Source organism: Mastacembelus armatus, chromosome 24 (assembly GCF_900324485.2).
Source record: "Mastacembelus armatus chromosome 24, fMasArm1.2, whole genome shotgun sequence".
Lineage (NCBI taxonomy): Eukaryota > Metazoa > Chordata > Actinopteri > Synbranchiformes > Mastacembelidae > Mastacembelus > Mastacembelus armatus.
Genome location: NC_046656.1, coordinates 15,731,078 through 15,748,741, shown reverse-complemented (window position 1 = coordinate 15,748,741; position 17,664 = coordinate 15,731,078). Strand labels below are relative to the sequence as shown.

General features: G+C 41.5%; 1 protein-coding gene across 2 annotated transcripts; it reads left to right on the top strand.

Moving 5' to 3' along the window:
* The first annotated feature begins 990 nt into the window (after window positions 1-990).
* tfap2b (transcription factor AP-2 beta) lies at window positions 991-12,566 on the top strand. 2 transcript variants are annotated; one of them, XM_026318610.1, is made up of 7 exons: window positions 991-1,124; window positions 3,161-3,622; window positions 5,009-5,063; window positions 6,090-6,309; window positions 6,608-6,726; window positions 7,751-7,892; window positions 11,663-12,566. In XM_026318610.1, the coding sequence occupies exons 1-7, from the start codon at window positions 1,077-1,079 to the stop codon at window positions 11,952-11,954; spliced, it is 1,338 nt and encodes a 445-aa protein (XP_026174395.1). In that variant the 5' UTR covers window positions 991-1,076; the 3' UTR covers window positions 11,955-12,566. The 2 variants fall into 2 exon arrangements, with proteins under 2 accessions (XP_026174395.1, XP_026174396.1); XM_026318611.1 differs by lacking the exon at window positions 991-1,124 and adding an exon at window positions 2,697-2,868.
* The last annotated feature ends 5,098 nt before the right edge of the window (window positions 12,567-17,664 follow it).

The window sequence follows — 17,664 nt, the reverse complement described above, 5'->3', positions numbered from 1 at the left end:
TTGCTATCAATGTGCAGTAAAATGAAGCACTTTACAGTTCTGACCAAAGTCAGTCCTGTATTGTAACTGTGTGCTAGTGGCAGTTTATTTTATGTACATGAGGCAAATAGAAATAAACCGGTCTAACTTAGTAAAGGAGGAAGTAAATGTACAGCTGTGGCAAATTAAAGGAGAAACAAGGCACAGACGTCTGCAGAGATCACTGATCAGTTATCAGAATGAAAATGACATAAATCATGTCCCGTGGCCCACACAGAAACCAGATCGCAACTCTGCTGAACAACAATAGAGTTGGACAAATGTGACCATCATAATCCATCATTATCTATAGCTCATCCCAGTTCTCTTTGGGTGAAAGGCAGGGGGACACCCTGGACAGGTCACCAGTCCATTACAGAAACCCATGCAAGCACAGGGAGAACATGCAAACTCTGCACAGAAAGGCCCCTGGCGGGTTTCAAACCCATAACCTTCTTACTGTGAGGCAACACTGCTAACCAACCAACCACCGTGCTGCACCATCATCATTATAACAGCAAATAAGAGACTATGTCAAGAATACAGCACTTAAGTCCTGAATTTATTGCCATTGTTGTCCCTGCTGTTTACAGTTTGAGATAAAAAATATTAGGATATAGGAAATAAAAGACTACAAAATTAAATTACACAAAACACAAATCTTTAAAATTGATTGTTTTTGCTTTCACCTGTGCAGAAATCTGCTGTGTCAAAGTTCCTATGGTCTCATGGCCCACATTAAATCATTTGCACAGCTGTTTATGTACAACCTGAAGACTTTTGTAAACTATTTGGGGTTTATTTTAACTGCAGAGATGTACCAAAATAAAATATGTATTCCTTGCATGTATGCTAATGCCTGCTGCTGTCAAACCCGCCCTATATTGTTCATCACAGTAGCAGAGTCTTGACAGGGGTTCCCCATTCACAAAGCCTGCTGCCTGACTTTACAGAGGGCGGAGAGAGAGAGAGAGAGAAACAGAGCGAGAGGGAGAGAGAGTTGAGACATCCCTGCCTCACTTGGCTGCATTCGGTTTACCGACACTGGAGAAGCGACCATGCTGTGGAAACTAGTTGAGAATGTCAAGTATGAAGATATTTATGAGGTAACGTTACCGTCCAGCTGTTTGAGCCTCATTAGACATGTTTTTATGGATAAATGAAGTGTTAGACACAAGTGAGTTGTTTTCCACAGGGCGTTAGGCCTGTGTTTTTTCTGATGTGGTGGCTGTGAATATGAATTTAAGGACATGACTGTTTCTTTCCGGCTGAAATTTAGTTCGTTTGCGTTAATGTCTCAGAGGTTTATTTGTGTGTGTGGCTATGGTGCAGGTCCATCCACTATTTTGATCATTTCTTTAAATTTCACTATTAGTGTGGATTTTCTTATGGCGCTGTGCTTTTTGAATAAGATCTACGTAACTTTAAAAAGAATTTGAGATGTAACAGCATCTCTGAAGGTAGAGGTAAAAACTGACCAGTGAGGCCGCAAAAAGATGCTTTTTTTTTTTTTTAAATAGCGTAACAAAAAATAAATGGCTTATTTTAGATTTTAGATTTCAGCAGAAGAAAAATAACTGCGAGCTGTCGGTTCAGCGCAGGGTGAGGGTGTGTCGGGGCTATGTAAATAATTTGGCTTTGATCCCAGAACAATAATTTTTTAAAAACCAGTGAGGGGAAGGGGAGAAATACCGCCGCGCGCAGGGGCGAAACGGCTGCTCCGGCCGGCTCGCGCTGAATGGGCTCCAGCACAAAGCGAGAGAAGAAAGGGCAGCTCGCGAGGCCCCTCGGTTCAGCCCGGTGGGAAGCCCTTGTCTCGTGCCGCACATGGCTTTTCTCCCACGGCGCGAGGGTGGGGAGGCTATAACGTTGTTAAACAAGTCATCCAGGAGGGCAAAGAGGGACCGCCTAGTCGACAATGTGAAGTTTAATCGCTTCTTTTGACTCGTGACACCATTAACACGAGCCCTTCACGCGCCCTGTAGTGTCTCGAGTGTGTTTTCGGTAAATAAAAGGCAGCTGCTGCACAACACAAGCCGCCCTTTGTTTTTCAGGAGTGTTAAGCTTGAGTTTAGAAAAAAAAATGTCTGAGTGAGCAGAGAAAAGTCTGAATGAATAAGAAGAAATTCTGCGCGTTTTTATTCAATTATTTTTGTCTGTGCGTAAAAGTAAACTCAACCAAAATGTCCACATCGTGCTGCACGGACACACAATGGGTGTCAGAACCTCTGACCATGGTGATACTGGTGTCATGCTCGACCCCGCAAGCTTTACAGCAACCACTGTTTATACTGGTATCCACTAGACCTGACACTGGTTTTATAAAGGCTGTTTGGGCAGAAATGGTTTGTGTCCAAAGGCAACCGGTAGATTTCGCCTATAAAAGGCCCGGAGTGCGTATTTTTGTGACGGGGGATTCCTCACGGTTCTGGACACCCTGTACTGCTTGGGAGAGTGCTCTTTCTATCTCCTGCTGTTCGTGCGTCGTTTCTGCTCTCCACGGAATTTAAACGTCACTCACGGTTGCGCGAGAGGCTTCACGCTCCATGTGTCGCCAGTCCCCTGCCTCGCGCACATTAATATTCCTGTAAGTCTCAGTCATGAATAACAATTACACCGTATACCGGGGGTAGAGGCGGGAGCTCGGTGCTCACACTCAGAGCGACGGCAGCTCCGGGCGGAGGAAGAAGGTTCTGTGTGGAGCTGCAGACCAGGCCGTGCCTGCAGATAAAACCGCGCTGCTTTTACCTGGAATGAGTTAGTCTATCTCGGCCCAACGCAGTCTTCACTATCCTGCTCGGGACACCAGCTGAGGGTTTACAGATGTTAGTACATTCCTACTCCACTGCGGTGAGTTTTTCCCCCTCGGTGCATTTCAGTATTCCTTTGCGCAAATGGTAAATCCGTAGATATTTGCTGTGAGACATTTTAAATTAGACTGTAACATTTTCCCTCCAGGCTCTTATGTGCTTTTTGTTCAGGAGATTCAATGCCAGTTAGGCTACTCAGGCTACATCACCAGAGGCAACACTCTAATAAATGCATCATGATCCTGGGCCTCCATATGGTTTCGTTTCGTTGAAATGTGGATCTAATTCTGCAAAGAGCTGATTTTTCTCTTCTTCTCTGCACCCTCTTCAAGGACCGGCATGACGGTGTCTCGAGCCACAGCTCGCGCCTGTCCCAGCTGGGCTCCGTGTCGCATGCTGGACCCTACTCTAGCGCGCCGCCGCTGTCTCATGCGCCCTCGTCGGACTTCCAGCCTCCGTATTTCCCGCCGCCCTACCAGCCGCTCGCTCACTACCAGAGCCAGGACCCGTACTCCCACGTGAGCGATCCGTACTCCCTGAACTCCCTGCACCAGAGCCAGCAGGGCGCATGGGGGGCACGACAGCGGCAAGACACCACCGCAGACCGGATGGAGAGTTCCGCTCTGCTGGCACAGCCCCGGGCCTCTCTGCCTCAGCTGTCCGGGCTGGACCCACGGCGGGACTACGGTAGCGTGAGGCGGCCCGACGTGCTGCTGCACTCCGCTCATCCGGGACTGGATCCCAGTATGGGCGACGGACTCCTGCACGGGCTTCACGGAATGGAGGATGTTCAGGTGAGTCAAGTGTCACAGCTGAGATTTAGAGAAGTTACAGCTCTTGTAACAATAATTCAAATACAAAATTATTTACCAAAGTTAAGGCTTTTCAAAAAGTTATTTAAAGTACTGGGAACCTGCAGGTCGCCTCCAAGTCAGGGACCACCGGGGTGCAATTATATTACAGTTTAAAAAATATTATCTCAAAATCATTCCGTTCCCACTAAGCGCAGCTTAATGCAAACTAAAATCTGCACTTTTACAGATCTTTACTTTGGACGGCATTTAGAACTCTCCAACAACAAAATCAAAACGACTAAAGAAATAAAATGAGCACAGTTGCAGTAGAAGAAAGGGAGCGATAATTGTTGACAGTTGTTTTCTTCATTGTCCCCGCATGTTTCCTGTGCCTTTGCAGTTAAGGTCAGTGAACTCAGATTCGACCCCTCAGGGCTGAACTCACAGCAGCTGTAGAATAAAAGGCAAATGGCCCAAAGCTAAACAGGCTGTTTTAGGAGACCTGAGACGTCTTCTGTGACGACAAGATGCCGATATGTGACATGAGATGCGCTTCGCAGAACCTCTAATGTTGTAAGAACCAGCAACCACTGCAGTTATTAATACATTAACATTTGACTTAACTGGAAAAATTATTTGTGTCTTTAAGACATTAGATTTTTCATAAAATAACATTATTATTATTAGGCTAATATTCGGATTATTATGATGATGCTTATTATCATCATCACTATTATCAATAATGGTTAATTGTTATTAATAATAATTATTATTATTTCTATTTGAACCGCTATTTATTTTGACACTCCCCATTTTTGTTGCTATAAGGTGCAACATTTACAAAGCCATCCACCTCAGACTTGATGAAACAGGCTTTACAGTCAGCTGTGGGATTTCATCTTCCCCTCAGGGCACGGCCATCATGAATTGTTTGCCATTTAACCTCCACAACAGACTCTCATTTCTGGCTTTCCCTATTTGTGTCACGCATTAACCCCATATACATTTCTTTTATTTTTTTATTATTATTATTAGCCTATTTCTACAGATACGTGAAGTAATGATGACATCGTGTCTATTTAAAAGGAATTTCTAGCGCAGAATGATGAATGAGATTGATGAATGAGGCTTAAAATTGATGTGATTAGCTTCTTCTAGTCGTGATGACTAAACCAATGGATTATAAATTCGATTCGGATACAAACGACCTAATGACGCCTCTTTTTTCTGTTTTTGTGAGCAGAAATAAATCCTGTCTGTGTAGGACTGTTGACTGAATTCGATCTAACACTAAACTACACTTGGCATGGTCCTTAAGTGGGTTATTACACTATTAGAATATGGATGATGAAGCAGACTAATGATTATTTATCTCGGCTATAACAGACTATTGAAGACACCAATGGAACGAACATCCTGGATCAATCTGTAATTAAGAAAGGTACGCGCACACGCGCACGCACGCACGCACACACACACACACACACCCCCCTATAGGCCTACATATAAATATAGGCCAACTGTAAATGTTTCCAATAAGAAAATAGATGAAAAATAACTATTAATAAAAAGTGATTTTAAAACGATAATTATAGGCAGCCATGTGAGATTAATGATGGTGGGGAGGTACGTGCTCTGTTACCACCATATCGTGGGGTTTCTTTACTGCCTGGACCTATCGAAGCTATAATTTCTTATGCTTGCTGTGAATTATGATGATTTATGTTATGTATGTATGTGGACCCAGCGCTACTTGTCTCTATTTGAGGCTGTTTTTGGGGGGGTAGGTGGAGGTCTGAAGCCCGGTTAACGATCCCGGTATACTGACTAGCAGGCAGTGTGTCGCTGACAGGCTGCCATGCCGCCGCTCTGATGATGTGCGGTGATTTAGTTACGGGATGTTGAGTGACTGAGCTCCCCGCGGGGCATTTAAGCCGCTGATGTAATAAATGGCACCGCTCACCGAGATCTCGTGAGCTCGTTTAGAGCTAATCTGCGGTATTATCCCCCGTGGAGCCATCAGAAAACCCCCTCGCACTGGCCCCTAACATGCATGTATGTATGTATGCACTGGGGCTGGCTGGCTGCTTCTTTTGCGCCATTAGCGCGAGCATTAACGCGCGGGATGAAGGAGCATCCAGTGCCGCTGGTGGGAGTTAAACCGGCCGTGGAGAAAAGACCGGGAGGTGGTTAATGCGATTTGGGAGCGCGAGCCAATCAACAATCGATAATATTGTAATGAGATTGTCGCGCGACATTAAATAACAGTAAATGCCCGGCGCGTGGGCGCTTCATTAGGCCGGGGCCGCCCTCTGAGAGCGCGTGGTCCACAGCTCCCCTGAACAAAGTCTGACAGGAGGGAGATTTACAGATTGAACACCTGAGTCATCTGAGCAGCATCAGCGTGTTGTTCCTTTATTAACCAAACGCTCTGTGTCACTCACTCACTCTAACCTTCCTCTTTCAGTTCCCATGCCACCCAAAAACGTGGGCTCGCTGATGCTCGGCAAAGACGGGCTTATCGGTGGAGTGACCGTCAACATAAACGAGGTGTTCTGCTCGGTACCGGGCCGCCTGTCGCTGCTCAGCTCCACCTCCAAGTATAAAGTGACCGTAGGGGAAGTGCAGAGGAGACTGTCCCCGCCCGAGTGCCTGAACGCCTCCTTGTTGGGGGGCGTGTTGAGAAGGTACGAGTGCAGCCTCACTGCACCTTGACCCACAAACTAGTTCTCAGATAGGCCTGTCTAAAAGCTGGAGCAGGGGCATCTGTTAATTAAAAGGCTTCCACATCTGTATCATTTAAGAAGAACCATATGCCCTCAAACTGATGTTCAGTCCTTCCAGAGCTGGAAGCAAAAGTTGGTCATTAATCAGTGCAGTGCTTTGTCATCGCAGTTTTTTTTTAAATTCTGAAATATTTCTCAGTATCTGCAGCTTTGTATTCTACTTCCGTTTCACATGTATTTGTTTCCTTTGTTCCTACAGAGCAAAGTCTAAAAATGGTGGGAAATGTCTGAGGGAAAAGCTGGAGAAGATTGGACTGAATTTACCTGCTGGGAGACGCAAAGCTGCCAATGTCACATTACTAACATCTCTTGTAGAAGGTGACCTATTTCCGTTTGTGTTTAATTCTGCTCTGACAGGCTGTTGAGGAAATATTGTCAACAAACAACAAATACAAGTTTTGTGTTATTTGTTTTTAAGTTCTTAAAAAAAACTAATTTCCTCAGTGTGTTGGGCTGAAACATTTAAAACAAACACTGAACACAGAACAAATCAAACCCTGGGTTATTATTTACATCTGAGGCCTCAATATACAGAAAATAAATGTATCAATCAAAAAAGCTTCAGTTCCAACACTGCCAAAAATTATGCACAGCCAAAAGCTGCAAAGGTCATGACCTTACAGGACCACCAATGTCAATGTATTTATAAAGTGGCTGAGAGAATAGATAATCCTTGTTAAGCCAGGGTTACTAAATTCATTTGAATGAACAATTATTAGATTAAAGTCTGGGCCTTCAAGTCTGGATGCAAATTGGATATTTTACTTTAAGGCCTCTTTTCTTATGCATATATTATTTTTGCTTATGAATTTTGGTCACCTGCTTTCTACAATTGACTGTTTTGCAACCAGGCAATACAGACAATGTTTTCTTTACATTCTGACATGAGGTTTACATCATTTTGGATTTAACCCAGGATTTGGTTTTTGATTTTGGTACACAGAAATCCATGCAGGTCCTTTAACCTTTTTTTTTTTTTAAATTACTACTTGAGTGGCAATGCCAACTAATTTACAGGTGTAAAAACAGCAGAATCCAGAAGCTTCCACTGTTTAGTTATGAACACAAATAATTGAATTCAGTTAATTGTCACAATTAAACTATAGCAGTTTTATCAATTTTCAATTTTTTTCATTTGATAATGTTTTTTTTTCAACATATATCTATAAATCATATCACAACACATTAATAAAAACAGTAAAAAGATGGTGTATGTCTGCACACATGTAGGTTTTAGTGGGGTGGAGGCTTGTTTCTATAGTAATGGCTGTTACTGTAGGTGAAAGAAATTAGCCAAAATATCCATAGAGTCAAATTTGTTTGTATGCACCTCTGTGCCCAGGTGAAGCAGTCCACCTGGCTCGGGATTTCGGTTACATCTGTGAGACGGAGTTTCCCACCAAAGCCGTGAGCGAGTACCTCAACCGGCAGCATGCAGACCCCAACGAGCTGCACACACGGAAAAACATGCTGCTGGCGACAAAGTGAGTTTGATGGACCGTTTGATTAGATTCTGTTCCCTCTGAGCATTTATAGCACGTATTCTCTCATGGAATATATAATGCATGGCTGCAGTGTAGCATATAGAGAGATTACAGCAGTAATGGGATTAAAGCTTATGTTGAATCAATATAAAACAGCTTAGGTTATTGGGATACATTCAAAGACTATGGCAAAAACTCAGGAGTGCAAAAGTCAGGGTAATAAAATAACTGTTTGTTTTTTTTTAGTAAATTTAACAGAAATGAGTTAAATGTCTCAAGATTTTTCCACTTCACACTAGCATAATGTAGCAGATGGTTCCCACATTCCCACCCCAAATTTTTGTTGAGGTTTTTGTTGCTGTTGGTTTGAATTACATAATACACAGCATATAAAGGACCTGCTTTCTCTCTAAATAGTAATATTTCTAAAGAATGAAATTGTTGTGAAATTAAACATTATTACATTTTCCTGGGTTCCTCTATGGCCCCTCTTTAAAGGCCCCTAAGGGTGTAAGCCTGCTCCATATTTCTGTGCTTTACCCTTAATCTCACACAGCATATTTAGTCTACACAGTGAGCATGGCACTGACATTTGAAAAGGACAGTGAGATTTTCTTAATGAAACACATTGAACTAAAAATGGATCTAACCTGTAATGAAATGGCTGATTGAAAAAAAATACCACTGAAAAAGTAGGGCTAAAAATTCAATTCATGCATGTAAGAAATGAACAGAAATCCACTTTAAAGCCAAGAATCATATAATGACTGAAGAAAAGAGGCAAGGTGTCAGTTTTTTACCTTTGATTGCAATATAAATTCTTTTTTTTTTTTTTTTTTTAAAAAGAGCTGGACATGATGTGAGATGCATTCAATCCAATTTCATCACTTTACTGCCCAACTTCATCCTGCACTTCATTTCACAGAATAACCTCAAGTGCAGATGAACCTTATTTGATGCTGGACACTTTTATGTGGCCTATACAGCTCTGGGTCATTATAAAATACAAGCTCTGAATTGTATGTTTGACCTCTGCTTCTGGTCTTAGAAGCGATCCATTTTACTGGTCCTCCTCGTAAAGTTACTTATATTAATCCATTTTTATGGCCGTTAAACTGTGGGATTGAATCCAGGATTTTGTGATTACCTTTAGCAACTGAGCAGGAATTACTTTTTTAAGAAACCAGGGCAGCAGCAGTTATGTGGATTTATAATTATGGATTAAATCACTGAATCACTTTGGATATTTTTTGCAAAAAAACTCTGCTCATTAATGAACAGTTCTATTCTATGTCCATTTGTTCCCTTGAGTGGGAGATTTCTAGTTGTAAGCAGAGCTGCAAACCTAACAAAAGCCCCTTCAGGAAGGCTGTATTTTTAGCTTGCATAAGAAGTGCTGTCTGCTGGCCTGCACTGCATAAACCATCTGCCTGTCTCTGTGTTGGTGTGTGTGTGTGCGCTCACGTTGGTACTCAGTATGTATAGTGTGTGTTCGGTGGTGGATGTTTGATGCTTAGATTCAAACCTGTTCCAATACTGTGTGTCGGTGCTGCCTGTTAGAAATTCATTATTTAGCAGTGAAGTGTTTCAAGTCGTCAGAAAACAACAGCAAAAGCCTTGAGTGTAGCCTGGGGTGGCGGCTTCTCCTCTCTACTCCCCCAACCCCAGCTGGGCTCGGCCTGCACCGCCTGTCACTCATTTGCTGGAGCTCTGCCCTTAGGCCGCTTACCGTGTGTGTGTGTGTGTGTGTGTGTGTGTGCATGGGGCATGCAAGTATGAATCTGAGAGGGAGAAAGAGGGAAAGAGGTTTCTTGAATATAAAACAAGGGCCTAAAAACAGAGAATGATTTGCTGAAATTTAACAAGGAGAACGAGGTGAATAGGTGATTTTCCTTTACTGTTTCCTTTTCTATGAAACCATATCGTAATGAATTAAGATGCATTTTATAACCTCCTCTCACAATTTACACATTAATAATTACACAAATACCTGCTTTTAATAATGAGGCCTAAAAGTGTGCAGGCTTTTTGCTCACATTCTTTTCCAGAGCATTAGAATTTGATAAAACGTAAAATATGATAACGGCATTAGCCTTACAATTACAACAAGATGGTGTCCAGAAGAGTCTGATGACCATGCAGAAAAAGGAACGTGCTTTAAATAAATTGTTAAAGTTTAAGTAAGAGTGGATTTTGCAGCAGCTTTTACAGAATATACTTCTACCAACTCAGTATTGGACATGTTTTTAGGGAATGAAATGTTCAATATGTCCAAATGGAAAACTGACTCTCTGGCGCTCATGGTGCTACCATTCTTTCTCTGATTGTTTTACAAAGGCATCATGGGAAACAGAGTGAATCACAGAGTGAAACAAAAGTAGATAAAGGAAGGTTAACAAAAAACAAACTGCCACATTTCATCACAAAATCTGCCTTAGGATACACTGAACATCACTTAAAGTGGGATACAAAAGAGAAAGCATCATGGGGAAAGTTTGACTTTGGGATACTATGCCATTCAAGACTACCTCAGGAAATTTGATTTTTTTTATTTTTTGCAACTACACTTTTTCAGTGCATTTGACATTGACACCTCTTCTCTAATGACTGGCAAAGTTTACATTCTTGCATAAGCACTTTTAGCTTTTTGAGTCTATAGGATAAAATGCAGGAAGATAGAATAAAACAGTAAATATACAATATATATATATATATATATATATATAAAATTGAGTAAATATGCCCACAACATTTAGACAAGCTGTTTCATTTTGGTGTGTGTATTTTAGGCATGGCCTCAGTTTTGTTACAGCAGATAGGAGGCAGTGACTGAGGGAGATTGATCCCTGTTTAACAGTTTAAATGTTCTTGTGATTAGCAGAGCACTGATGTATTAAGCTTTCTCAATGAATAGTGGGGTGGAGATCTGCTGCTTTCAGGAGCAACTGAGCTACCTGCAAGAATTTCATCAGCCTGGCTTTCAGTTATGTCTGCATGCTATTTTAGGGTCTTTTCCACCATGACAAACAAAACAGTTCTGCAAGAATCACCGTTTCTTTGTGTTGTTAATTATGATCTATTATAACCATAATGTATCTACATATCTGCTATATTTTAGGAGAAATTTTTTTAAAAAATTATATGTATTTATTAAACTTATGTAAAACAGCGCTACACAGATTTGTGAGTTTTCACTCTACCCCTCTCCTCCCCCAACCCCAACCCCACTATATTGACACAGACCTGATTGATTTTTGTAGTGTTTTACTGCATTTTTGAGTAGCTAGTACTGGCAGAGCAAGTGCAACTAATGCTGCAAAATAACCACACTGCCGTCCCTTAACACTGTTTAACCAGAGGCATCTTAGCAAGATGCTGGTAGTGCAGCAAAAAACAAATGCAGAAAAAGGTTAAGTCAAATGCAGGGACGAACTAAGTTGATATGTTGTGAATTCCTCTAAAAAATGCAATTATTAGATTTAAATCAAATTATGTGCAATAATGTTTAAGTTGGCCCCCAAAGGTCTTAACCCTGAAGGAGTTGACTGTTTTGTCCGGTAGGCAAATTAAGAATCTTGGCTTTTAGTTTTTAAAGTGATTGTCTACATCTTACCAGTAAAAATATTCCCAAGGAAATACAGAATAAGCCATCAGTCACTAAGTTTAATGACACTGTATACTGGCAGTTGTTAACTTCCCAAAGCCATTTTTGGGGAAACCTAATCACACATGTTCTCTCCTGATGTTTTGTTGTGTCTTCTCCCCTGCAGACAGCTCTGTAAGGAGTTCACAGACCTGCTGGCCCAGGACAGGACTCCCCTGGGCAACTCAAGGCCCACGCCCATCCTGGAGCCTGGCATCCAGAGCTGCCTCTCCCACTTCTCCTTCATTACACATGGTTTTGGTTCGCCTGCCATCTGCGCCGCGCTCACCGCTCTCCAAAACTACCTCACTGAGGCTCTCAAAGGACTCGACAAGATGTTTCTCAACAATCCTCCCAACAACCGGCATGGGGACGCCAGCAACAAGGCCGGCGACAAAGAGGAGAAGCAGCGAAAATGAAGCAGGGAAAGAAGGGGGGAAATGACAGAGCGCAAAGTGGGAGGCAGACACACAGACAGAGGCGTTACACCGTAACTTCTAGCTTTACACCACTGCAAATGACCTGCCACACACACGGCTGAGGTGGAGGACGATGAGGAGAAGGAGAAGACTTGGTAGAGAGAGGAAGACAGAGGAAGACACCCGTGGGCTAGTGTCGGAGAGCACAGAGGGATTTTTCATCTGTGTTACGTTCTTTTCATTCCCCTGAGGACATGGTGGTTACTGTGTTACATCCATTTCGCTCCCCCTGCCTGCATCCTGTGAGACTGAGATGCTGTGAGCAGCCAACAAACAACATTGTGTGTATGTCTGTTGGCTTGAATGAGTGTGTGTGCGCGCGCTTGTGTTTGTCTTCTCACACAAAAGGCATTGTGGGTATTAAGATTGGGTGATGCGCATTCTATCTGTGAAACAGGTTTGTCTGGTTATTTAACACAAGTATGAGGAGGGAGGGTGTTAATTTATGTGTGTAAATATTTATTTATATTAATTTAAATGGATGGTTGTGTAAATAGGTGCACCAGCTATTTTGGAGTAGGCCTATTTATCTGTGATTTGACCTTTGTGAGCCGGCAGGGGGGCAGGACTCATCCAGTGTTTTTCTGTTCTTATAGAGCTGTTGTCATGGTGCTGATGATGGGTAGACATGCTTCTAATTGTCCAGTGATTTCATTTCTATCACACTCATAATAAACCATGTGTTTTATTATGCGAGGTGTGCAGCCTGCGCTTTTCTCCAGGGAAATTTTCCACCAAAGTCCCTCTAAGGATTGGGGGTCAAAGTCACTTTCAGGTTAATCTATTCAATATATAAAACATGGTACTCATTAGCTAATGTTGAGGTATTAATCCTTACTTATGTCCTACAATATTAATGAACACCTGTAAGTGAAAGAGTTTACATTTGTAGGATTAACAGGAAAATGAAACTTTCTGAATGAATGAAAGAGGAAAAGGAGTGACCCCAGTTCTTATGTTGTTATTCATTACTATGGGTCAAATCTACAGGCCAGTTATTTTTGCTTTTTCAATCTGTTGTAAGTGAAAGCTTCGTTAGTAAATGTCTTACTGATATAGATACCAAAGTCAAATAAAATAAGAGCTACTTAATGAGTGAAGAACAAAAATGAAGAAAACAAATGCAATTTCACTTATTGTTTGATTTTAGCTAATATTTACACAACATATTTCTGACCATTGCGAATTCATGGAGCAAAAACGAAAGGGAACTAATAAGCAGTATTTCTTCCAAAAATCAACTCAGTTTGTCAACTTCATCTGCCACCAAAGTGAAATGGTAAGGCAGTCTAGCATCCTCCTCATCCTACATAAGAGAAAATGTGCGGGATCCCTTAGATATGGTAAATATTTAGCGGCACGGGTCTTTGACTCTAATGTAAATACAACTACAAGACACACGATTTGAGTCCCAACAATTTAACCAGACATTCAAGACAAATGCATAAGTAAATCCAAAGTCATTTCAGTTTTCTAACGCATTCACGGCTATTTACCTCAGTAATATAAAACAGGCTTTCATTTTGAATAATGATTGATATATTTCATGCATAGCTTCATGGTTCACGTGTAAGGGTTAAATTATAAATCCTACTTTGCCATATTTTTAGTTTATATGGAAAGTGTTGCTTGGGTCTTTGAACACCATGTTATTACTGGTGAGAAAGATAAAATATATATTGTTAAATATAACATAGCAGAGCATATCCCTAGAGTATTAGTAGTAATACTAGGCCAGTAGTAGTAGTTCATACTCTATATCTAAAAGCTTTGCAAGGTTTAAAGTGTCAGCATCAGTAGTGTGAAGTCTATATGTGGCCAAGCCTCTGAAATGAACACACACACACACACACACACATATATACACACATACACAAACACACACCACATGATCCATGATAGATACCGTCTTATACCAGGGAGATAATTGGCTGTGAGGTCTGTCTCTCTCTCTATTTCTCTCCTTCTCTTCCTCTCTTTCTCTCTTTCTCTCGCGTGCAGGGGGAATAGAATCGTGCCTCGCGGGCCCGTTTCTGCGGCGGGAATCTACAGCCGGTGTGCTAATGACGATAGAGCGCGAGACACACAGCAAAATAGAGAGAGACGGGGAAAGAAAGCTAATGAGAAAGAGAGACGGAGAGGGAATAAAAGAGGGAGCTGGAGAGAGCGAGGGAAGGAGAAAGTGTCCCGCGGGCTCCGCGTGACCCGTGGAGCGGAACACCGCGTGACGCAGGTGCAGAGTTCAGCACCCGCATGTCCGCGAGCGATTCCAGCTCAACAAAGACGAGAAGCTGCTGAGCATCGGCGGCTACAACAACGACAGGTTGGCAGGAACAATAAACAAACACAACGACAAACCGGAGGAGAAACATGACGTTCGGAAAATTACGTTAACAGCCAACATCCTTTGATTAAGGCTTAAAAGTGTCGGTGTCATTTTAAACGTCAAAAGGCACTTGGTGAAATTTGTTGTTAGCTTAGATTTGTGTCACTGCAAACTTCATTCAGTCTATTAAAGAGATGAACACTCCACTACAACCCCCACTGTTTAGCATTCATAAGGAGTATATACTAAATAAATGGGTTTTAACTAAAACCCATTTATTTAGTTATAAGTGTTAGTCCTCCTGTGGGCACCCATAAGGAGAGGCTGGGGTAATAAAGAGATCATGAGTAACAATATAGTAAAACACACCTGTTACTATATAAAATATCCCTTCATAGGTATAGAGAGTTTTTAGAATTGTTAGATATGAGGTAGGTGCCAGTCTCATCGACTGTGCAGGGACAAATCCAGTTTTGACTCAATAAAGTAAAGAACGTAAAGATTAAATTTCACCGTCCTAAGAAAAGATCTGGTACATTAATTTAGCTGGACAATAAATAACCACAGCCTACTGACTTTTGTGAACAATCAGTTTGTTCAGCTCAGATAAAGACTAAAAGTGAATCTTGCACTGTCATTAAAGCTCAATATAATGAAAATACATATGGTGGGTTTTGTATGTAGGTCAAAACTCCAAGGGATAATTGGCTAAAATGTGTCTGTCAGACTGCTCATGTAATGTTTGTGAAAAATGAAAGACATCAGTGACTGGTGCAGGAATCCTTCCCACTGCCAACAAAGTTGTTTTTTCTCTTCTGTGTATTGAGCCTCAGGCCTCCTGAATATGCTTCATTGTGCAGTCAAAGCTCTACCTAGCCAAGCTCTACCTTGTGTCCACAAATGAGTCTGGAAGGTCATATGAATTTTCATACTTGTTTTGACTGATTTTCTCTTATATATATTTTACTTATGTCCACATATTTTATTTTGAAAAAGGCTCAGAGTATACAAAAAAAAACTTTTCCTCCCACATGTATAAAATATATGATTAACTAAAATTGTATAATGTTGACTTTAGCAGTTTTAAATTTAATAGTTTTTTTGTGTTTTACTTTTAAACAGACTAAAATGTGTGAAAAAAAAAACAATTTCTGAGCAGTGGAATTTAGCACTGCACAGTGATATCTGATCATTTGTTAACTGATTTGTTTCCCTGAGGTATAACAACAAAACCTTACAGACCTGCAGCCTGTCAGTGGAGACTAATTATAAAAATTGCAAAGACAATGCAAGCTATAGCAAGTTAACAAACCTTATCTGAAACTTCAGAAAAGAAAAAATGCATGTGAGAAACTCTGGTTCCTGCCTGGGCATACTTGGATGTCCCTCCCCACAAACATTCTGCAAGGTCTCAAATTAACAAACATAAGTTAACATGAAGATGCAATATTTCTATTGCAATCATCCAATCATCCCCCTTCTATATCCCAGTAAGACACTCATGCTGCCAGTTAGCTTTGTCATGGAGAAATTTTCCAACCTTCAGTAAGACCAAGAACAAAATATCAGAAGTGATGAAAGATGTATCATTGTGCCGTGACAAAGACATAATTCATTCCGAAATATGGAATAGACCAAAACATGGTAAAAGCAACCTAGTTCCAGTTCTGGTTTCATTCAGACTAACTTTGGGCATACTGACTACCTGTAAACTTTAAAGTGATATTACATACGTTTTGTTTTTTTTGGGGGCTAATTTGAGACAAATTTGTGTAATGCATCACTGCTGCCCTCCTCTCACAGTTTCAGGTTTGGGAGGTCAGATGAGACCATAGCTGATCACAGCTATCACTTCCTGTACACCAAGGAAAGGTCCACCAGCTGCAGAGGGATGAAATAGGCATTTGGGGGCCGGATATATGAATCACTTGTGGTTGATGAATTGGATGATAATGGGAGGCAAAATTTATTTTTATGAAAATGTCACAGGTTGTTACTTTAATGAGAGGACCAGTGGAAGGTAATCCAGTTACAAACATAGACTGAGCTTATGAGGACAAGGAACATTTGATAGATGCAAACTATGAGAGCAGTACTGATGCTCTTTTCTATATGATGTTTGTCGTTTTGCCAGGAATTGAAGGAGCAGTCCCCCATCAGCAAAGCCCCTCAGCATTCTGTCACGCAATGGGCTGTAAAAATGCTTATCCAACACACACACACACACACACACACACACACACACACACACACACACACACACACACACACACGCACGCACGCACGCACGCACACACACACACACACACACACACACACACACAGGTTATCCAGCATGCAGACAGCCGAATGCCGGTCGGGAGTAATTCCTGCTCGGGGCACTGTGCTCCAGGCAAGGCAGGCGCGTGCTGGATATTTCATTATTCATTAATTTACTGTTTAACAAATCCTGTCATTACTGAGCCTGAGCTAAGTTCACACACACACACACACACACACACACAAAACACACACTCTCAGCAGTGGGTGTCAGGCGTGGCAAATCGGCCTGTTTGATCCCGGCCTTCTCAACAAACGGGGAGAGAGCCATGAATAATAAGAAACGAGAAGCCTCGCCGGAACGAGAGAGCGTGACACTGTCTCACAAAAAGCCCTTTAGCATGGAGCAAAGCTCCACCGGGGCCTCACCGAGGGCCCAGGGTTCATTATATGAAAAGAAAAAAAACAAACAGTTGGCACAGACGTGATCGATATGAAAGGCAAAGCTCCCACACATACAAAAGGCAAAAGTGAATCTGTTTGACAAAAGACACTGTACTGTTTCCTTTCAGCACATTGAGGAGTCTAGCAAGACTGCTGTTTACTGTTTCCACAACTGAGTCCACTAATGGGATAAGGATTAAAGCTGTAAATGTGTTCTTGGCTAATCCATCCCTGCTTCTGGCTTAAATCCCTGCAAAAACAAAGGGGTGTGTACTTGAGTTTCCCATGAAATAGTTCAATATATACAAAATGATGAACTCAGACACTAGAATAATGACTTTTACTTTCCCTTTTCAGTCTAGTTCACTTAATTAATTAATAGAGGAAGCCTCAAGGCTACAAATATTCATTATTTCACAGGAAGAAAAACATGTATCATAAATATTATAATTATATATTTGTGTTGTACAGTAAATTAAGTACATTTTATTCTAAAGCACTCTGAAAGCAAAACCACTATGTCAGAGTGTAAGGTTTTTCAGCTGGATAGGTGGAAAAAGGTGACCAGAGACTTGATAAGAGTCCTGCGGTGAAGCAAAAGGTTAAAGCCTTCAAGTCCGG

Excerpts from the sequence above, each read along its gene's own strand:
- tfap2b (XM_026318610.1), top strand. The coding sequence starts at position 1,077 with ATGCTGTGGAAACTAGTTGAGAATGTCAAGTATGAAGATATTTATGAG. Across the intron at positions 1,125-3,160 it reads AGTATGAAGATATTTATGAG|GACCGGCATGACGGTGTCTC; the intron begins GTAACGTTACCG and ends ACCCTCTTCAAG. Across the intron at positions 5,064-6,089 it reads TCAATCTGTAATTAAGAAAG|TTCCCATGCCACCCAAAAAC; the intron begins GTACGCGCACAC and ends TTCCTCTTTCAG.